Source organism: Corvus hawaiiensis, chromosome 15, assembly GCF_020740725.1.
Source record: "Corvus hawaiiensis isolate bCorHaw1 chromosome 15, bCorHaw1.pri.cur, whole genome shotgun sequence".
NCBI lineage: Eukaryota > Metazoa > Chordata > Aves > Passeriformes > Corvidae > Corvus > Corvus hawaiiensis.
Window position 1 is genome coordinate 20,380,585 of NC_063227.1, and position 23,832 is coordinate 20,404,416.

Below are 23,832 nucleotides of genomic sequence, written 5' to 3' on the forward strand. Positions count from 1 at the left end.
CCCTCCTGCAGCTCAAAGCGCTGGATGTGTTCAGGGCAGCGAGCGCTCCCGGAGCCCCGGTGCCTCCCTGCCCTCCTGCCTCCCTGCCCTCCTGCCTCCCTGCCCTCCCTGTCCTCCTGCCCTCCTGTCCTCCTGCCCCCCTGCCTCCCTGCCCTCCTGTCCTCCTGCCCTCCTGTCCTCCTGCCTCCCTGCCCTCCCTGCCCTCCTGCCCTCCTGCGGGCCTGGCTGGCCCCGGGCAGTGACGAGCAGCAGCAGCAGCAGCTCTTACACAGCGGCATCTACACACACGCAGGGGGTGTGCTCCGATTTCTTCCCCCAGTAAGTCCCCTAATCAATAAACGTGACTGAAGGATTTGAACAGCTTCCCTGTCAGAAACTGCAGGGTATTCTCCGGTGAGCAGAATGTAACTGCATGGTTTATTTTTTTTCTTCCCCCAAATGCTGTCTCCTTCTTCATATTCCAAGTTAGTTTAGACTAGCACTCCCTGGCCCAAACCCCAAATTATTGGACAGTCATCTGGTTCAAAAGCATAAATTAAACAGTGTAAGTGAATTCAATGAACTGCAATCAGATGCTGTGTTTGTATCACACTCCAAGTGTGCTTCTGTGGCTCTGATTCTCCCCCAAAGTGTATTCTGGAAGTACTGAGTAACTGGTTTCTTTTTACCATGGGCAGATACCTTTACATTCCTCAAATCACATCACAGCTGTGCAGAACAAGCATTATTTACACAACAGCTATGCTGATCAAACAGAAAAAAACCCCCACAGATACCTGTACACACATTAGTATTTTTCTTCTGAATAGCAAATGCATGACTTTTCAGTACAATTGCAGGAGAGGCACATTAATAAGTTTAACAATTCTGGCTTGTAAGAAAAGAATATTTAAAATCACTCTCTGTAAAAATCTACAGGTTTAAAAGAACCTAACTCCAGTAACCAAAAGAATCACATTCTTTAAATAATCAAAATCCAAGCATCTTCCAAATTCCAAACATCAAAATTCAGCATCTTCCATTGTCCCTCATATTAATTCTTTTGAAGATACACATGAATGTGCTGCCTTGAAAATCTGAGATATCTAAATACTTGAATTCTTTCTTTAGCCAAGTGAAAGCAATTCTTATCTACTGCAATGAGTCCTTCAGATGTTGAGGTCAGAATATAGATTAAGACGTGAGATTCTAAACTGGTAATGAAACTCATATGATCCTGGGTCAGACACTCCAAAAATGGGTTATAAGAGTGGCTTCGTTTTGGGTATTACTGAAAAAAAGGAGTACACATTCATAGAAAATACTGATACTAGCAGTGACTAATATTAACAACATTAACAGATGACAGAAGAATGATCTTACAGATCTGACAGTATGATAAATTCTAAACTAGCTAATAAATCAGAATATTTTGAGAGACAAAATATTATCTTGTCTTCAGTAGATTTCAACTTTTCAAATTTACCATTAGATATAACTTGCTATTATTTAAAATAAGCTCAGGATAGTCCAAACCCACTCCCGTGCTTTGCCATCTGACACAGCTCTCAGTCCAGGAAGACTGGGATAGTTCTGTGCAGGACTCCAGGCGTATCTTGCCTTCTGCAGGAAACCTCACCAAGATTTACCACAGATTTCCCCAAACCACCTCAGAGAGAGACTTTTTTTGGTGCCTAAGTGAGCTCCCTTACGAGGCTGTGCACAGGCACAGGTCCCTGCTTGAGCCCATCAGCTCAATCAAACCATCATCTTCCTCTTAAGGATTCTTGTTTAGGAATTAAGCGTTGGAGAGCTGGGAATGTGCCCGTTGGGCATGTTTGACTATACAGACAATACACTGACTTAATTGAGAGCAACTTTCCACTTCTGTGGACTTTCTTTATGTGGCAAAAATAAACCTGGGTGTTACCACCTCTGACTATCCCAGATTTGTCCCCTCCTGAATGACAACCATAGCTCGGAACGAAAGTGTCACAAAGAAGAAGTCACAGCTCGAATTCAGGCTGATATTATGCAAGATCTGTTGTCTTCCCACAGAGAAATGGGAACATGGTGCACTTTAATTTTAAAGTTTTCCATTTTATGGGGAATACACAGTGCAGTGACAATTTGCAGATTGAAACTAATTGCAGAGTAGCTGGATATATGAGGATGCTTTACAGTGCATGCAGGCAACAAAATGGGTTTGCAAGTATAGAAAGGGGAAAAAAACCTGCATTTCTTTCTTTTACAAGCCTAGTGAGCATTCTCTAAAAGCTCCTGTTTCACGTGGCACTTCAGTCATACCTGTATTTCAGATGTCACTATATACATAAATTCAAGTAATTGAACTGAAAACTGCATTTGAGCTGTTCTGGATCCCTCTCATTATACCAACAGAAAGCCTGTGGTGGTGTTATTTCAAATTTCACATAAAGACTCCCAAGATGAGTAATTGCTTACTAGCAGGTCACTGTGGGATACTGAGAGCAGCATTTTGACACAGGCCTGAAGTACATTGTCAAAGTGGTCGTCCCTCTTCAACTTGAAGACGCCACAGCTGACATTATTTCCACATAAGGCAGATTTGAGTGGAGAGACAGTAACAGATGGAAATGCCCTTGAGTTTCAGCAGATGAACCTGATCTTTTGACAAAGTCCCATGAGAGAGGATCTGATTACCTGTTAAGAAAGAAAGAAAGAAAGAAAGAAAGAAAGAAAGAAAGAGAAAGAAAGAAAGAAAGAAAGAAAGAAAGAAAGAAAGAAAGAAAGAGAAAGAAAGAAAGAAAGAAAGAAAGAAAGAAAGAAAGAAAGAAAGAAAGAAAGAAAGAAAAAGAAAGAAAGAAAGAAAGAAAAAGAAAGAAAGAAAAAGAAAGAAAGAAAGAAAGAGAAAGAAAGAAAGACTTATTTAAGCAGCTACAAATCTAAAATATTTTGATGGCACTATGAAACCTTTTTTTAAAATTACTACTTGGAAGAAAGATGTAAAAGATGTAAAAGATCTGTTAAGTAAGTATGACTACAGCTTAAAAGCCACTAAGCAATTAGTATGCAAAATTTAAACTAAAAGCTCTGAATTCCTGCCATTGAGGTACAGCCAGACCATGACTGGGTCTATCAGCATGAATTCCTTAATCTGAACAGAGTTGCAACACATGGTTTTATAGTTTCTCATGCCTCAGCAAAACCTGGTTTTGATCCATTACCGGAACGGTCTCTTGGGAGGCTTCTGATGTATACACACACTAAATATACTCCTCAGAAAACAAACATGTCCTTTTCAAAAGCTTCTGTTTTACCAGTCACAGATGGGAATGACTTTTTAACTCAACTCTATGTTTATAATGCAAAAATAACAGCTACTGGTAAATATTGTTGCTGCTATTAACGGGCAGTAGTGACTTTTGGATCCACTGTGCAGCAGATCCCAGGGCAATCCTCTGCACAGATTTTCTCTGCTCACAAGGTCTCATTACCAAGTTTTCTGAGTAACTTGTAACAGTTTAATGCTCATCTTCACAGCACCCCAGAGTCTGTTTGTCTTCATGACAGTTTTTTTCAAACCTGAAGCAATTAACGGGAGTGAGCTAAAGCAGTGGTATGAGCACAGCAAAGCTGGAGCTCCTGCCCACCATGAAGCAGCCTGACTCAACTGAGCCCTCTGATGCTGACCTTGACAAGCTTGGCCTGCACAGAACCCAAGTGCCGGTCTTGGCTTTGTTACTACTCATCATTCTTGGCAATTTTAACTAGAGGAAAATAATACAGAGCTGTAGGTTTTTTGCAAGGATTCCCACAAATAACAGCACAACAGCCCACAGATGACACGCTCGGCTTGTCTGCTCTCCGTACTGTCCTGGCTCTGATGACAACTTGGATCAAGGAGCGGTGAGCAAACTGGGCAGTACCTGTTCACAACCCAAACACTGCCAGCTGGGAGAGGGACTTATGACAATGCAGTTGGGATTTTATAGTAGGCAATTAAAAAATGCCCTAAAACCTTGCCTGAGATTGCCCAGATGGAGCATTGTTTAATACATATTGAGGCCTAACATTAAACTGGGTCAGCCTCTGCACAGCTCTCCTTCCCACCCAAGCAAATTTCCACTTGCAAATCATCTCCCTGCCTTATTTCAGTTCTTTCCTTTAATGCCATTGATTACCAGCAATGACAAATTTACATCATACAATCAAAAAAATGAAGGGGAAAACCTTATTTCCAAACCCCTAATGCATTAAAGTACCATCCATTTGGTGTCATCTGATGCAAGGACAGAAAGGCATAAGTTACTGTTTAAAACATTAATGTTGGTCACCACTTCTAGCAAGTACAAGGCAATTTATCCATCAGGTTGTAAATGAAAATTAGATGCAAAAAAAAAGACTGGGAGTATGATCAGGGATTGCTTAGAAGTAACTGGGGTCTGTAAGAAGCTGGAATGGTAAATCAGAATTATGGAAGGGAAGAGAAAAGCAAATATTTCACTAGGAAAGATGGTCACAAAATCAAAATCAAGCCTTCTTAATTAAACAAAAAAATAATTTATGAATGAGAATCCAGAATGGTTTTCACATTTGTAAATGGTCCTCTAGCACCTCTCTTATCCCAGTGCTGCAGTCACAACCACAGTGTAATTGGGGAAGAGGTACCATTCCAGAGACTTCTGCTGCACAGAAACTAACTCCAAACGGTGTTAAATCTCTGTTACACTAAACAGGAGCAGAATCCAAAAGCTCTTTGAAAAGTAAAACATAGCAGAAAAAGAAAAAAGTCTTATAGTGAACCTGGATACTTTATTTTAATCTTTACATAACTAAGAAATTACACTTACAAAAATTAAACTCCATTTAGCTTCCTACAGTGAACTATTTAATACATCCCAGACAGATCATCTTAATTAGCATTAATCATTTTGACAAGTCCTGGTCTAGTTACTGAGAAGATCAGTGAATTTCAAATTCTGTGGAAAAAAAAACCATAAAATACAAAACTCTGTCTGTGAGATCAAGTGGAAAGGCAGACACTGGTTTTGGAAACCACTGTTGAACAGTAAAATTCTCAGGGCACAAGCAAGATAGAAAGGTAAGAGTGCTGTAAATTAACCTGAGCTGGTCTTCTCCACTATTAAATTCTCTGCAGAAAATCTCAACTTCACCAACACAAATACATACCTGGCTTTAGAAATAAGCAAAGCTCTGGGTCCAAAAAAGGAAGAGCCTTGAGTCTGTAGCTGAGCTGTCCAGGCATGACATCCTGCAGCCACAGGTCCTTCAACTTGTAATAAGCAACAGAAGAGCTTAGTGGTTGTCAAGAAGGCAATTATGTACTTAATATGGAAATTAACTGCAAGCTGATGTTAAAAATGGATGATGAGGAAAGACGCTGAAAAAGCCCCAGGAATCCCTTAGTTTGGGAACATGAATTCTAGGAGGTATCCACTACTGCTGGTGTTCCATCATTTTCGTTACTTCAGGAAAACCCCTCCCTCTAATTAAAACCCCTTGATGAGCAGAAGGGGTTGGGTGCAGCAAGGCAGCAGGGGAACACGGGGCCCGCCCCTCCCCAGAGACACTGAGGAGTCTGGGTCTAGGGTGAGATTGAAAGCTGCTGTTTGCAAGTGGACGGAGCCCATGGAGAAGTGTCCTGTGCTCAGGGATTCATCCCGAAGGGCCCAGCGTGGAGCTGCCCATTCCAAGGCAGCAGCCGAGGGGAGGGAGCGGCGGTGCCGCTTCCCCGCGCCCCACCCCGGGCGGGGCTCCAGCACAGAGCAGTGCTCGAGCATTTATTGAACAACATATGAAGTACAGTGCCATGCCTGAGCAGATAAAAAAAGAATGATCTACTTGTAACATCTAGCAGGAGCTTCAGGGGAATACTTTTATACACAATGGGTACTACTGAACATAAACTAATTTACAGAGGTACTTGGAATCAGGTCAAGAACAACTCCTCAGCTACTGAGGATATGCTTACATTTATAATCCCTGTAGTGGAAGACCAAAACACAATTTTATAAACTCCTATTGTTAAAAGAAACCATTTAAAGAAATTAAATCAACATAAAAGTGACCTTTGGCATGTAGAATTTAAAAATCATGTTTGAAATTTATAGTGCCTGTCAAAACAAAAACTCTGTACAGACTAATCACTGAAGTCCCAGTGCTACTATTGAGTTAAAAATCAAATGAAAAAATCCAATTTGCACCAATTTCTTCTTACTGTGGGAGAAATTGCATCTCACTACCTTAAAATACATTGGCTCCCAAAATTCTCAATAATTTCCTTTAATCCAGTGTTTTGCCCTGCACTTGACAGCAATGTCACTCACAAAAATTATGAACTCTTTGGGGCTCAGGGCTGATACAAAATTCTGATAGGAATAAGAAAGGGATTTTTAAAGACCTTGGTGAAACTGCTAGAGAGGAAATAGGGGCTGGAATTTGGCTGCCAATTTAATGAGTTAATTACTGAAAGACTCCTCAGTACAACCAAAGGTGCTGAAAGAAAAAAGTGTCTGTGCAGAGGGAAGTTCCAAGCCAGCCAACACCAGTCTGGGCTGCTCGGGCTCCAGGGAACATCACCAGGCTCAGCACCCATGGCCACCCCTTCCCTCACTGCCCGGGACGTGGGAGATGTCAGCACATGCAGCTTTCCTTTCAGCTCTCCTCCTGAATTGCTTTTACAGCAGAAGCTGTAACACAAAGTGATTTCCTTATGGCTGAGTTTCATTTCAGCAGGGCTTGTTCTAGTCTTCAAACCAATAAGCACTTTGGATGATTATAATGTGCCTGAATCATATTTTAACACGTATGAATTAGATGAAGATATAAAAAGACTTTGGTGAGATTAAACAAAGGTTGTGAAAATGTATCATATTTATAGACAAAAAATGTTTTTTGCCTTTTCCCCTTTCCTATTTTTATTATTCACCACTGCCAATAAAGATGGCTTGAGCTACGCTTTCCAGGCATTCGGAATGCTGGGCAGTGCAAAGAAGTGCCCAGACAAAAAAGGAAAATGTGAATCATAAAGACGAGAGAGAGCTTCAAAAAGTGATTTTTTTAAAGCTTCCACATCCACAAAATGTGCATAAAAGCTCTCAAATCAGCACAATGAGTGTGCCCAGCACCAAGATAAATTTGCCAAAAGAAAGCCATTCCAAAACATGAGTTAGAAACGAAGCACAATATATTGTGGAACCACCACTCCAGGAATGAGGAGGGCAGAGCAGTGCAGCTGAGAGCACTGAGCACTGCACTGCCAGGCTCAGCTGTTGCTGAGAAATACCTGTTAGACTGCAAGAATCCATTTAACCAAAATTTTGAAGAAGACCCGTTACCTTATGAAGTTGACACTGAATGGATTACCACACTAAGTTTTGAAATACATGTTCTGGAAGCAATTTAAAGCTCATTAGAAATAATTGCGTCTGGCTACTGGAAAATGTGGTAAAATTTAATCCACATCCAAATGCTACCTGAGCTGTGAGCACAGGAAATTGTTTTGTGCTACTGTGGCTAACCTCATCGCTGACCCTGAGCAGTAACTGCTACAGCAGCTGAAAGCTGAAGCAAAATTAAAAACTTACATCAAAGTATATCATGACAGAATATAGATAAATAAAAACAGCATATTGAAAATATTATTTTTATGTCAGCCTTTTCTAATGAAAGGGAAGAGGTTTACTAAAATGTAAAGAAACCACAAAACAAAAAATGGATGGTCCCAAGATGCATTGAAACATCATTCCTACACCGTTGGGAGTTCAAAAACACACGGTAAGGAGACCTGTACACACAGAATTAAAAGTGAAATATATTGGGGATGAAGAATGGTGAACTACACTATTCCAACTCCACTCAATTCTCTCCTCTCTGATGTTTATTTTAAATCACTATCGCTCCCTCAGACCGGCTCCAGCCATAATGGACAAGACACAGCAGCCCTTGCCAAGAAGCTGTGGAGCCCCAACAAGGATAATTGCCTGACTAAGTGCATCCTATGCCAGGCTTCCCATCTTCTGAGCAGATCACATTAGCAAAGGCATCTCAGAGCTGTCTGCAGCACAGTATCAGTGATAAATGAGCAGAAGGAGAGGACACACCAGCGCTCCCCCATCCGCACAGCTGGATCTGTGCAGCAGAACTCAGCACTTGCCAAAGTGCTCCTCTTCAAAACTACAAAAAAATTCGTCTTTCAAATTTTACTCCCTGACAACTCAACATACTTGCATATCTTAAAAATAGGCATTTGGGATTTTTTTCTGCTTTGCACTCAAACATATGAAATCACTATATGCCAATCTAGGGAGAAAAGAGTCTCTGCTTCAGTCTAGTATTAAAGATTTCAGCATCCATACTCACAAGCTTTTGTGTATATTCACCCTCCCCAAACACAGCTCTACCCTTTTCTTCCTCTTCTCTTTTCAGCCCGAACACAGACATTAACAGCTCGTAGAGAAAAGAAATGGAGGTAACATTCGGACACAAATAGACATCACAAACGTGGGTAAAACTGAAGATGGAAAGAAAGTAACAAACTGGATGACCAATGTTTGTTTCAGAGTCATTTCCACAGTTATTTCCTGCACACGACAGTACAGGACACACACAGAACAAAGCCACATATAAATTTTAGCTGATTTGTATCACCTGAACAAGGCCATATGTGTGAAGTATCTGTGTGTTATCCAAAACTGCCTTGATTGGCGTACCCCGGACTCAGGAAGAATGCACATGATGTCAGCAATCACCACCGTGGGTGAGAAGAATCGCCTGATGCACCTCACTTCAGTCACTAATTCCTTGTCAAAGTGTTGAGTGTTGGACAGAGGCATACCTCAGATCACATTTTTACATACCTACAGGTTTGCATAGCAAGAAAACTCCCAGTTGATCTAAGACTTAAACAGAAATTTTTGTGTTTAATTTGGTGCAAATGAAATTTCTGAAAAGAATATCTTTACATGCATTTTCTGTATATCATTACATATGAAAGAGGAGGAAAAATCCTGTTCTAAAACAAATTTAAATTCACTTACCAATGGAAGCCCAAAACAATGAAGCCATATTTTCATTTATTGCTTTATGTTACGTTCTTCTCAGAAAAAGGAACAGCCAGGCTAAGCTGCACTGTCTGTAGAGAGGGACCAAGTCTTCCCCTACAGAGCCATGGGCCAGAAACTCTGAGTGTCAGGGGCATGGCAGGGAGGAGAGGGGAGAGGCAACAGAGCTGGAAGCCTGGTGTTCAGACAGGAGTTTGCCAGGAGGAGCAAACACAGCCAGGGATCCAGGTGGTGGAAAGAAGAACTTCTTAGGGATGAGAGGAGCCTGGGCAGAGTTTGTGGCAATCCACTCAGCCAGTGGGTTAAACGAGACAGAGACCGAGAGGAAGCGCCTTCCCACAAGGACAGCGTGATGAAAGAAGGAGACGCTCGCTTCTGTTTTCCCCCTCTGCCTCATGCCATCACTTTGTGTTTCTCTCAGGTTAAAAAGGAAATTATTATCATATAAATTTCAGTCAAATCTATCCTGAGTTAAAATGCGTCTCTGATCAGCTCTGAGGAGCTCACCATAAGCTGCAGGCACATACAAGAGGTCTGGCTGACTTGGTAAGATAAATGAGCACATACAGTCTGTTGTCATCTCCTGACATTTGCTGTGCATCTTCTATTTTTTCCTAATACTTCAGTCATAAAATCATGCTGAGTGAGAGAATCTTAACTATTTTTGTGATTTTAAGTTACTTGGAAGAATGGTACAGAAGAAAACTTAAAAACTGAGTCCAAGGATTGGAAGGCCTGTATGGATTCATTCTTTTATCTGAATCACACAATTTTTCAGAACCAGAAAATTCAGGGTCTGGAAACATTGTTCAAGAACACAAAATGAATTTTATTATCATCACTTGGTTTACTTGTTTATTTTTCCCCATATGTCTGCCAAGATTACACAGGCTTGGAAGACAAATAGACTTTAAAAGACCATAGAGTATTATGGATTATAGTTTTCCTTAAAAATATAATTATTAAGATTTTCAGGAAGACATTTGAAAATAATGCAAAATTCATTTATATCAGTACTTTTATAGGAATTTGCATGTTCAAAAGATCATACATAATTAATGAATCCCTATAGCACATTTCCAGAAGTTACATCTTTCTGTACATGGGAACAGAAATCTCAGAAACTGCTACTTGGTGATAAAAGCTAAAAATGCCAATGCTTTAAACAGCCATTATTCAATACTGATCTTGAAATACTTGCAGTGGGCAGTGAAACCTTCCCAGAGCAGTGTGAAATGGGGCTGAGTGGGCGTTGATTCCAGTGCCAGAGCCCAGCAGGGTGATGGCCAGGCCATGCAGTCCAGCTGTGCCAGCTGCATCCTGTGAAATCCCTGCTCCCACCTGGGCAGGGCTCGTGAGTGGGCTCTGCCCAGAATAAATCCTGTCAGTCACTCACCTGACAGAAAACCTGAGCAGTTCCTGTGAATGTCACACCTAAGTACTGGCAGGATCACTGGTGGGACCCTGATGTTGACATGCACATGTTTTAAAGCAAAATAACCCCCCTGAGATACTGGGTGGAGGCTCTCTCCCACATCTCCATTTTTCCTCTGCTTTTCACTGATGGGTGATTTTAAATGTTTCTTCTGGAGGACATTAGGTACAGTTCTCCTGTTAAACCTGTTCTGAGTAAAATGTCCTCCTTCCCTAGGAAAGCAGTTATGAAACACATGGAAGAGAAGCACGGGAGAAAGCTCTTATGGCCACGATGGGGTTGAAGATGCCCCTGCTCAGTGCAGGGAATGTACTCGGTGACCTTTAGCAGGTCCCTTGCAACCCAACCCACTCTGTGATTCTCTGCTCACTTCCCCTTTCCTGTGGCACTCACCTCTGAGGAGATGCCACACAGTCCTAAGGATCTCTCACATAATTTAACAAAGAGGGTGAGAAGACTCTGGGCACGGCTTCCCCAGGCCCCATGGCTCTGCTGCTCAGTTTTTACTCCTAGATCTGCACTGGGCTGAGATTCCCTTTTACGTTGCACAATTAAATCCCAGCATGAGTCAGACAATGTTGTCTGGTCCTTATGTGCAAGAGCTGCCAATACCTTAGGGCTGAGAATCTTATGAACTGTGTACACACCATAAAAGCTGCAACTGAAAGAAGAAGGTTTCTTTACAAAGGTTTTTGGGGGTTTTTTTAGGCATGAATTAGGAATGAAGCAGGTTGAAAACAACTCATGTGGTTTAGTCAGCAAGGTTTAGAAACTTGATGCCAACAACTGAACTGAATGGATGCCCAATAATATGGTTATGTTTTTCCTAAGTGCAGAAAGGATGGTGAAAGCTGATAGAAATAAATTAAAATAAAAAAAAGGAAATATGATTGCAGTGGGATCAGGTACCATCAGACAAATAGGGCTGAATCATCCTCATGACTACATTTGATTTTTTGTTTTAGATCATGTAAAGATTTGCCTTTTATCTTTCACACATTTTCAAATTTTATTTTTATTTTGCTTAATCATTCTAACAAATTTACTGATGAACACAGCTGAAAAATTTTGGTCACAACACAGTATATTTGCAAAAGAAACAAAAACATTATTTTGAAAAGACTGAAAATTACTTGTGTGTAATTTTTTTTGTTACAAATAAATGCTTTAGGCATTCCACAGGTACTGTTTCCATGTCCTATAGATCAAATGCAACATCACATTTGAAGTTTTTATAAAGGCAGCCATGTAACACACAATTTCCAGACCCAAAAATCAGTCTGAATGCAGTAAAAGCAACTTGGATGCACCAATTTTCTTTCTTTAAATGAAACAAGCCATTTACGGCTCTTCCAGTTTACACTAACTACAAATGAGGTTCCTCTACAAAAGCTTGGTAATGTTCCTTTCAAGATATTGAGGAAGCAAAATCGTCAGCTGCAATGTTAGTTGGAGTGTAACATAAACTGCTGGTGTCAGAGACCTGTTGCAGTTGCATGCATGAGTGGGAGTAGTAAAATGGAGCAACTTATTATAAAGACTTTTAACAGTGCTCCAGGGTAAAGCTGTTATGGTCCCATTATGTTTCGGAAGTGCTGCAATATAATTTGAATACATAAGATCAGCCCACAGCTGTCAATCAGCAGCCTGGATTAAACACCTCCCGGGTGTCTCTGTCTCTGCCGCTCACATCTGTAGGTGCCAAACAGCCCTCGAGGCAAAGGTGGCACGAGCAGCTCTGGCACCTGAATGAACCCCGAGCCAGGGAACGAGAGCTGCCGAGGCCTGAGCCCTGCACTGCCAAGGGCTGGCTCTGGCTGCAGCACCTCCCAGTCCTGCTAGCATTCCCCAAATCCATCACTGCTCAGCAACATCAACTAACAGGATTTTTGTATCACGAGCCAGGCAAAGAATTACACTGCAGAGGAATGATTAATGAATACCTACCAATGTACAGATCATTTTACTGGCTTCTCTGAAGAGAAGAATTCTGTTTGATGATACATCAACACTTAAATGCTGTGATCTAAAAAATAACACAAAAATATTCAGATCTTCATGAGAGCAGAAAACTGCAATGGATTCACTCTTAAAACAAACAAACAAACACACATTTGCTGATTACAGAGTACAATTAAATGATAAACTAACTCTATGGATGTATGTATATATATTCAGGGATATGAACTCTAGTTATCTCATGTGTTGCCAGAGTAACAAGCCTGTGACAAGAGACAGAAAACTTTTAACCAGGAAAGGTGACAGACAATACATACACAGCTTTCCATGACTGGGGAATGCTTTGAGCCTGAACACAGTTCAGAAAATCCATCACCCAAGCGGTCAGGCTAACTTTTATCAGTTCCTTCATCTGTATAGTGTTTTAAAAGAAACCAATTCCAGCTGTTCCTTTTGCTACCTAACATCTGTGGCAATCCCATGGCAGTTCTCCAGGTGTAAATTATAACAGATGCTTTTAGGAACACTCAGACCTGGAGGAGACTGCACCAGGTTGTCTTACTGAATCACAGGTACTACCAAGCACTTTGTTCCCTATCTGGAAATTCATAAGAGTCCTTGCCAAAGGCCCTGCTGCCTCATTCCAATCTGTCTTTATGATAAGGAAGCCTAACTCTTGGTTCAGGACTAAAAGTGAACTTCAAATATAGATCTTAGGCTCCTAAAGAACTTTAGGGACACCTACCCTTGGCTTTTCTTGGGACTGAAGGAGAAGGGAGTGACCCCTGAGGGATGTGAAGCAGAGCAGCCCCGGGCTGGGTGTGTCACAGGCATGGGATCAGTCCCTGTAGGGCCACTCGCTGAAGAGTGGGACTCAGTGATCCCTGCAGGTCCCTTCGTCACTCTGTGACCTGTCTGCTCTCACCCACCTCTGATCGGCCGTGCACCCCAGTGTCTTCCCCATCCTAGACACCAGGAAGGATCTTTCTCTGCTGCAAGTCCCATTTTTTAGTGACTGAGTCCTTATTTGCAGGGCCCTTTGCTGCAAACTCCAGAGTAAATCCGTGTGGTTATGAATGAATAAAATGTCCCCGGTAAAGAATATTTGTATATTCCACACACACAAAATGATAATGGCTGGCAGAGGCAAATGGCCAGACCAGCACGTCGTCTCCCTCCCAGAGTGGCATAGTGCACAGTCTGATACTCTCAGACATATTTTAACCATGTCACAGAACATTGTACAGTGCATGCCCATCTGTAAAGGCTAATGCAGCACACAGCTCATGCAAACACCATCGCGGGTGATGCCTGCTAAAGGGAACAAGGCCTCTGAATAGCAACGGGTTGAAGAATCCATGAATAGGGAAGGTGGCTTGAAGAGCTGGCTCCTGCTTAAGACTGATTGTTCCAGTTCCTCTTGGTTTTTTTCACCACTTTCTGAGTTCTGTGTTTCTGTTTTAATAATCTCCTCCACAAAACAAACTGCAGCACTATTAGAGTGCACAAGCAAATAAAAACAGGTTAAACTTCCACTACTACCATCAGGATAGAAGGCATAATTAGCCAACATGAACCAAAGGAGGAGTCACTGCAGGCAAGTCAACACAAACCATACAGGGAATTCTGCCTTATGGCTTGGCCAGTCACTCAGGGACCAAGTACACATCCTACACACTGGTTTTTGACTGGGAGCCAGGTCTCAGCTTTTAGGCCCTAATTTCCTCTTGCCAGATTAAACTATTCTGTTTTTTCAAATATCAAATATTTCAGTGTTTTTTCCATGTAAGCCTGATTTAGAAGGCAAAATGAGAAATGATACCTCCTTGTTGAAAATTCCAATTATTTTGTTCATGAAGATGCCCAGCATGGTACCTTCATGGTAAACGGAAATGAGGCAGCACAACTTGACTGGCAAAGAATTAAACCAGTTTTTTATTTGGAACCAAGAGATTTTAGCTATACAATTTGCTATTAAAACATGATCTAGCTAATCTAGTAAGTGGTTTTGTTTAATAATAAACATCTTAAATTTTTAAGCTTATATCTTGTCATATAATTCCGTTTTGTTTAAAGAGGAGAAATGGTGACTGTTCTTAGGAAAAGGCTATTGCCTATTCAACCAATAAAGGCAGCTCCTGTGAACCTCACAAAGTGGAACAGAGACCCTGAATGGGAACACAGATCAGTGTGGGAACACAGACCCTGTAGAGGAGCACAAACCCTGTATGGGCACATAGACCCTGTACGGGAACACAGACCCTGTACAGGAACACAGACCCTGAATGGGAACACAGACCCTGAGTGGGAACACAGACCCTGTGTGGGAACACAAACCCTGTACGGGAACACAGACCCTGAGTGGGAACACAGACCCTGTACAGGAACACAGACCCTGTACAGGAACACAGACCCTGAGTGGGAACACAGACCCTGTACGGGAACACAGACCCTGTACAGGAACACAGACCCTGTATGGGAACACAGACCATGTACAGGAACACAGACCCTGTGTGGGAACACAGACCCTGTATGGGAACACAGACCCTGTGTGGGAACACAGACCCTGTACGGGAACACAGACCCTGTACAGGAACACAGACCCTGTGTGGGAACACAAACCCTGTACAGGAACACAGACCCTGTACGGGAACACAGACCCTGTACAGGAACACAGACCCTGAGTGGGAACACAGACCCTGTACAGGAACACAGACCCTGAATGGGAACACAGACCCTGTACAGGAACACAGACCCTGAGTGGGAACACAGACCCTGAGTGGGAACACAGACCCTGTACAGGAACACAGACCCTGAGTGGGAACACAGACCCTGTACGGGAACACAGACCCTGTACAGGAACACAGACCCTGTACGGGAACACAGACCATGTACAGGAACACAGACCCTGTACAGGAACACAGACCCTGAGTGGGAACACAGACCCTGAATGGGAACACAGACCCTGTACGGGAACACAGACCCTGAATGGGAACACAGACCCTGTACGGGAACACAGACCCTTTGTGGAAACACAGACCCTGTACGGGAACACAGACCCTGTACGGGAACACAGACCCTGTACGGGAACACAGACCCTGAGTGGGAACACAGACCCTGAATGGGAACACAGACCCTGTACAGGAACACAGACCCTGTGTGGGAACACAGACCCTGTGTGGGAACACAGACCCTGTACAGGAACACAGACCCTGAATGGGAACACAGACCCTGAGTGGGAACACAGACCATGTACAGGAACACAGACCCTGTATGGGAACACAGACCATGTACAGGAACACAGACCCTGAATGGGAACACAGACCCTGTACGGGAACACAGACCCTGAATGGGAACACAGACCCTGTACGGGAACACAGACCCTGTACAGGAACACAGACCCTGTACGGGAACACAGACCCTGTACAGGAACACAGACCCTGAATGGGAACACAGACCCTGTACGAGAACACAGACCCTGAATGGGAACACAGACCCTGTACGGGAACACAGACCCTGTACAGGAACACAGACCCTGTACGGGAACACAGACCCTGTACAGGAACACAGACCCTGAGTGGGAATACAGACCCTGTACGGGAACACAGACCCTGTACAGGAACACAGACCCTGTACGGGAACACAGACCCTGTAGAGGAACACAGACCCTGTACAGGAACACAGACCATGTACAGGAACACAGACCCTGAATGGGAACACAGACCCTGTACAGGAACACAGACCCTGTACGGGAACACAGACCCTGTACGGGAACACAGACCCTGTACAGGAACACAGACCCTGTACGGGAACACAGACCCTGTACGGGAACACAGACCCTGAATGGGAACACAGACCCTGTACGGGAACACAGACCATGTACAGGAACACAGACCATGTACAGGAACACAGACCCTGAGTGGGAACACAGACCATGTACAGGAACACAGACCCTGAATGGGAACACAGACCCTGAATGGGAACACAGACCCTGAGTGGGATTGTGAAATCCAGGTCTGACCCACAGGAAGGGTTTCACACTTCCAGGCCATGCAGCCCCAGCTGTGTCGTGGTTTGACCCCATTCCGGGGTGGAGCTGAAGCCCAGCCACAGCCCTGCCAACCAACAGCAGCACCATGTGGACAGACGGACAGACAGACAGACGGACAGATGGACAGGCTGCTGCTGCCTGAGGCAGCTCCACACTGCTGCATCCTGCTGCCACCTGCCCCAGGCTCTGCAGCTGAACTATAGAGGGGAAGAGGCTGACATGAGAAATGTACTTTTAGGCTTTGCTTCTCACTCCTTTATGGAGTTCTTCACATTCTGAATCAAACAAACGAGTTAAACACACCATGGAGAGCTGTCCAGTAACAAACTGGGATTTAAATTCATATCTCACTTACCTGAAATACTCTCAAAGGGCACAGATGACCCATGCCATCTTATACCTCTAAAAGCTCACTAATGGCAGCTACATTTTTGCTGAGGTAGACTTCCAATCCAGCTCACTCTCAAGAGAGGATGGTCAATATTCTCCAAAGGCAGTAGATGCCACGTAAGGTACAGAACTGAGCTGTAACCCTCCTAAGTCATCCCCATTCCTCAGCCTTCCGAGCACCCCCGTGAGCACTGCAGGGAGAGGGTGCAACGCTGCACAGCCTCACTGTGGAATTTCATGGGATAGAAAGCAATTACCTTTTCAGATCTCATGGCAAGGAGAGTAACTTGACAGCCAAACCCTCCAAGCAAAATGTAAGCCAGCAGCAGAGGCTGCTAATACATCCAGTATGATTCGCTATCTTAATTCAGAAACTTGAAGCATTGAGTCCATATTCATTGACCAGGGAAGACTGGAAACTACAGTCAAATTTTATAAAAGCCAGAGTCAACAGAAAGGCTTTGGCAATTTATTGCTTCTTTTATAAATCCAATAAGGTGGAATAAATTGGTTTTAAGCAGAATATTATTTTTAAGTGTTTCTAACCACAAGCTTCAAGGAATCTGGCTAAGGCATGAACTTAACCTGAGCAGTCGTTCAAGCTCAAAGGAATTCAAGCTGCAAAAAGTGATACTGAGGTTTGAGTTGCAAGTGGGCAGTAGCTGCTATTACAAACAGATTACTGTTCCATGAGAAACGCATTCTCTTCCTGTGATTGAGAAACTTCAATCTCTACAGTGGTTTGGCTCTTTCAAGCTTGTGCCTGGTCCTGAATAGTTAAAACACAAAACTCAGGAATTTAGTTCTTCAAAATCAGAATAATAATGAAGAAGCCATCTTATTGCTGCCCATGGTTTTATTTTGTTAAGAAATACGATATGAATTTGGATAAATATGTAACCTTGTTAGTGATAAGATTGTACTGCTTGTCCTTCCACATCTGGAGCAGCATAGGATCAGCCAGCCCAGTATCCAGCTCAACTGGAACCTTTAAGTGACCATGAGATGAACACCCTCCCTGGCAGATCACTTTTCTATGAGCTCAGGGTCTGTGTCTACACTCAGGTATTTTGTATAGGCAGCTTCATACACTCACCACAGACATCAGGTGTGAGTGAGTTGACTGCAACTCTGAGTAAACCTAATGATTTAATTCTTTCAACCCATTTTCTTATGCGTTCTTATGCAACCTCTTTCTTTTACAGAGAACAGAAATCCTGAAACCCAAGAATCAGCTGGGAGGAACACAGGAAAGGACTGCTATGAGTTCCCACCTAACTGTAAGAAACACTGAATGAAAAGATCAAAAAGATGAATTCACGATTGAACCTCCATGGATGTATCTGACTCCAGACCAAGGACCTTAGACTGCATTCTGGTGTTAGTATGGAAAAAACAGATTAAACACTCAACATCTTATCCAGGCAGCCTGGGAGTAGAATAAAATACATAAGGAGAGTCACCACTGTTAGGGAAAGCCAGGTTTTGCCTGTCCACCTGTGGGTATTCAGGGCTCTCCAGGCCACACCTGCTCGTTCAGGACTGACCTACAAACTACAGAGCCCACATGTTCCAAATACAAAAGACAAATAAACTTTCCCAAGCTGTGGTACTGCAATCGTCATTGACAGCTTGACATATCAATATTTCAGGAAGAATAAATGACTTTCATATCCAGGGGTTTGGTTTTCTTGTTTCGGTTTGTTTGTTTGTGTGATTTTTTTTTTTTAATCGTTCATTACTGGATACTTTGGGAAGATGCTACACTTAACACCTGAAGCTGCTTAAAATATTTGGAAATATTTTAATGAAGTCTTTTGAGACATCACCTAATACAACTTTAAAACAAATTTTACTATTATTATAAATATTTTCTCTTCAGCCCTTGCCAGAGGAAAACTATAAATCTTGTCTCAGCTGAATGAACACCATTTATCATATTCATTTTCTTGTCAATACAATTATGAAAAGCCTTTGGCCTTTTTCCAAGGAGCCTGATTTGCTGGATAAACTCAATTAGTATAAGCAAGCCTGCTACAAGCCAGCCCCATTTGGCAACCCGGAGCAGCCTCGGCGTTCCTGCGATGCACCTCTGAACCAGGAGCCTGATAACTCCATCCTGGTGCGAAAATACAAGATAAAGAGAGCCCCCCCCGCCTTCCTCCTCTCCTCCCCAGACCAAAAGGACTTTAAAGAAATCATTTCTGCTCATTTTTGCCATCTACTGGACAAAGCTTAAATCCTAAACATGTGATCAGGTGAGCGATTACCCAGCATAATTTGTTTTCTTATGGACAGGCCTTAGACCCAAAATATCTCCTACGAACACTTGAAAAGTTTATCAAGACATTCTTCTACCAATGTCACCAATATTTACAGGTGACTATTTCTGATAGTATTCAATACAGAATAAACAACACCTTATGAGATATTAAAAGCTTAGTCTTTTATCTCTTGCCTCTTTGTATTGTTTGTTTATTGAACAAATATAAGTAAATTTATATCATTTTTATAATGTTCTGTATTCTCCATTTTCAATCTTGAAATACGAGGGCCTCAAACATAACAGAATAAAATCTCTTCGTAAAACAGTTTTTCTTTGCTATTAAATCCATTTTCTGATTATATGTTCGAAATTAAAAAAGAAATGTGTTAATCAAAGGATATTTAAACTTGATACAATAAAATTGGCACCTGACCCTCCTTTCTTTTCCCATTTACCTTTTTGTTTTATCTACAGTAAATAAGAGTTGTGATAATAGCAGCTCATTGTGCTGTAATGCTCAGGATCAATACCTGGATGCAGCTGGACTTGTCCAAATGAGGAGAAATCCACTGAACAGAATCATGCACTTCTCCTTTACAGCCAAAGGTGAGGAAGAAAAACATTTTGAACCTGTGCAAGGGAGAAGAAACTGGGAAGGCCTGACCTTTGAATTCCACACCAAGCTACATTTCCATGTATTTTTATGGAGAATACAGAATACTGAGATCTAAAAGTTGGATGCTGTTTTTATTTATTTGAAATGAACTTAATCCATAAAGTGGAAGGAATAAATTAATTTTAAAAAAATCAGGAAAGGGTCCTGAGGATTGTATATCCAGGATCCTTCTATAAAAAGCCATCTCTGTGGGTGCATCCACTTCTTTCAAGAGGAGCAGAGGTAAGACTCTGTTACTCCTCCCACAGCTGGAGATTTGCAGTTCTGTTCAGGAGTGTGACACTCATGGTACAGAAGGAAAAACAAAGTCAAACCAATTTGAAATGGAAGCAGCACTGATCTGCTTTCACACATCTTCCAGATTTTATTAAGTTTTAGGGTAACACAAGCACAAACAGTACTAACGAAGTTAAATGTACCCAGTGGTGCCCACTAGAAAATGAGATGCTAATTCACAGTCTGGCTTCAGGAGTTGGGTAGTTTGTTGTTGTTGTTGTTCTTGTGGGGTTTTTTTCCCTCCAGTCCTCTAAAACTGAAAATAAGGGATGCTTTCCACTGATTTTAGGAGAAATAAAGATTACACTGCTTTCTGTTTTGGACTTACTTTCTTACTGCTGAGCCTGCACAGAATAACTGCAGGCTTGCAAAGGTCTTAAATAGGGGTTTTCTGAGTGGTCCTCAGGATCCTATTCCCCACCACCCGAGGATGGCACTCAGATCATCAGGGGCTCCTGTACAGCCTGTCAGTCCTGAAAGGATAATTTCCTACTTGTGATTCGATCCTGATGCATTTCCCTTTCTTAACCAAGATTATAGAAGAGTAGAGCTTCACAACTGACTCAAAAAAAAAAAATCTGTAAAAGCTTGATTTCTTGTGAATCATGTAATTGTCTTAAATGTTATTTTTTCTGTCCATAAAACAAACACATAATTAATTTTCATAGTTTTGTGAGATCTAAATTATAAACCAAATATTTCCATAATCCCTCACTATGTATTTCAGCAGTTTATTTCCAACATGACTGTGTGCCTGAGAGAGAACTACAGCTACTGTATTTATAAAAATACAAAGCATTTCTCTGTAGGGTTAAGAAAATACCCAGGGGCATTATTGTATGTGCTAGTTTAAAAATGTACCAATATTTAAAACAAACAGAGTTCATTATCATTACTTTTTGAAGAAAACTACAATGTAAAGATTTTGATTTTGTTTGCAGAAGTCCATTTTCTTCTGGATCAAGACAACTGCAGGTGTTGTGATATTAATAGACTTGACATAAATAGAAAGTAACTGACTAAATTAAAGACATGATTCATACCAGAGAAAGAAATCTCCCCAGATAGCACTTGTATGGTATTTTTTAAGCACTTCTGATGTTAAACCAAATGTTGGTACATTGTGTTTGGAATTAAAGACACAGCTTTTTTTTTTTTCTTTTTATGCAAACATGAGGGATGTGCAAAGGGAAGAAACCCCCTCGGATATGTTTTCTAGATTAGTGGTGTGACACAACAAAACAGTGACCTCTGTTAACTGCATGTTTGCCATTGTGCAGTGATTTTAGCTGATTACACGAGTTCATTAGCTCGGTTTCCTGTCCCCACTGTGCCACCATTACCCTGATGCAGAGGCCTGGCAGGGGCACGGGGCGGGTGTGGGGCTCTGTGCCCCAGCCCAGCGCACGCTGCCAGCGGGAGGAGACTCCGTAATTGATTTTCACGTTAGCGCCGAGCAGATGGAGTAATAATCAGCCAATAATGAGCACATATCTGATTTTGATTCATTAGTTTAAATGTCTTGCTCAAACCTCTTTTTTTTTTTTTTTTTCCAGAAGAAACACAAAGATCCTTGGATAAATAAGATTGCCACAAGTTTTCTAGTGCTGACATTAGGAAAATGCTTAGGAAATGCTTTGGGTTACTCGATATGCTCTCATAATGAATAACGCAAATTAAAACATAATATATGAATACTATGTATTAACGTTTAAAAGTGCTTCCTGTATTAATATATTTAAAGTGATAATAACAATAAAATGTTAATTTAAGCTTGTAATATTTTGAATGGTGTAAGACTAACTGATACTCATAACAAACTACAATTAAGGCTGCACTGAGACTCCCATTGTACTGTTATTTTAACATATCTTTTGCTGTTTTGTTGGGGGTTTTTAAAGTAATTTTCCCGGTAAGTTTTCTTGAAAAAATGACTTTTCAGTTTAGAGGAAATGATGCAAATCTCTGCCTGTGTTAACATTAGTCCTGAGATGCACTTTTTCCCCTTTAATGGCTGAAGTGTGGCTTCAGAATCCTTCCTGCTCCAATGTAGACCACACTGTACACATAGATAATTAGCCCCTAGTAAGGGGATGTTTTCAGGATAATTAATAGACATCAATAAGAAACACCAATGAATGAAAAATATTTTAATAACATAAACAAACTCTTCAATTTACTCAGACATAAGTATTCTTTTTGACGTTTCAGGTGGTATTTGTACTTCTTTTCTTTTTACAATAAAAAGGTCACAGTTCTGTAGAGTCTGGGGAAAAAAAATCATAGAACCATGGCAAAAAAAACCCAATAAGGAGCTCTCTCTTTAAACCCAGGGTTTTCAGTAATGTACCACTTGGTGCTTACACTGCAATATTTATAGTGTTGAGAAATATAAAAGGTAAGAGCCACATATTCATTTTAATTGATCACATAAAGAACAAATTACTGCTGATGCCTTGTAAACTGCTCCATGTGAGCTTAGACCAGGATTAATTTATACTTTTCATACACAGACTCATCAGTCTGGCTGACTTGGGTGGCACATACACAGATTTATCCCAGGACAAATGGAGTTCTTTACCAAAGACTAGTGAGGTTGCTGGGAGTATTTTAATATTTGCATTTCCTTTCTGTTGTGCATTGAAATGGCCTGAACTTGCAAAGATGCTCAGAGGTCTCAACTCTCATTAACTTTAATGGGACTCTGAAATCACTAGAGAGGAAGTGTTCAATACTGAGAAGATGCAATATAAAATTGTAACTTTATACTCATCTGTATTTTCATACTTGGTGTGCTGCTTTGTCTGCACAGAAAATAACTGTTCAGCAGACAAGGTGGCCAAAACATTAAGAATGAAAAGAGCTTGGCAGTAATGCTTTATACTACTCTCTGAAGGCAGCCAGAGATGCAGCAACAGATACAAGGGAATGGAAATATTCCACACTGATTTTGGTTCCTTTGCCCATTCCAGCCACAAAAAAGGAGATAACAAGGCTGCACAAAGAAAGTCTGGGGCAAGGGAGAAGGGGAGCCACAGCCCCTGGCAAGACATGAACTCGCCTTTGTTTGAGCACTGCTGGGGACAAAGAGCTCACCATCCTCGTGTGGCTGTGGGACTACGAAAGGACAACCAGACCAACCCATAGGCCTCCAACACGCTTATTCTGTCTTTACCAAAAAGTGGTTTAAGAAAACACTCTTTTGCGAATATATTTAAGAAATAATTTGGTTTTGAGACTTTAAAAACTATTAATAAAAGTAGATGTCCAACTTTCTTTGAACTGTGGTCCCAGGTTTCTGGGAACCTGTACAAACACTAGGCAGCTTCAGACACCACTGGACCTCGAATTCTAATGAAAGAACAACTACCACATAAACTACATTTTTTGGTTTTCTATTATTTAAATTGAGATACTGTTAATAAAAAGCCCATAACTACGCTTCTTAATAAATGACCTCAATCTACAAGATCTAGGATTTAGATCTAATACTCTTGTCCTGTAAAACCCCAGCAAACCAGTGGTTTAGATAGGATCCATCAGAACTCAGCTGTGTAAGATAACACTGCCACAGCCAGCACAGGATGAACAGCCCATGGAATAGACACTAGAATCCTGAAATAAATCCTGATCCACTTAACTCACTGGTACAAAATACCCTTAAACTCTAACAGGAGCAAAAATCACCCTAGATTCCATGCTTGCTTACCTCACATTCAGGAAGAACCTTCTCCC

The 23,832-nt window shown here is 41.7% G+C and overlaps 1 protein-coding gene and 1 long non-coding RNA gene across 3 annotated transcripts in view; both read right to left on the reverse strand.

Moving 5' to 3' along the window:
* LOC125333549 overlaps positions 1 to 23,832 on the reverse strand; it is a 135,278-nt gene that overhangs the window by 22,655 nt on the left and 88,791 nt on the right. The window contains exon 12 of one of the 2 annotated variants that reach the window (XR_007206910.1): positions 20,163 to 23,832. This exon is cut by the window's right edge and continues 1,324 nt beyond it. The exons of the other annotated variant lie outside the window; for it this stretch is intronic. This is a non-coding gene — a long non-coding RNA (uncharacterized LOC125333549). Of the gene's footprint in view, positions 1 to 20,162 lie in introns of those variants that run through there. 2 annotated transcript variants of the gene reach the window in all.
* Positions 268 to 15,862, reverse strand: LOC125333547. The gene is made up of 2 exons (XM_048319489.1): positions 12,427 to 15,862; positions 268 to 2,661 (listed from the first exon to the last, which is right to left on the reverse strand). The coding sequence occupies exon 1, from the start codon at positions 15,688 to 15,690 to the stop codon at positions 14,557 to 14,559; it is 1,134 nt and encodes a 377-aa protein (XP_048175446.1). The 5' UTR covers positions 15,691 to 15,862; the 3' UTR covers positions 268 to 2,661; positions 12,427 to 14,556.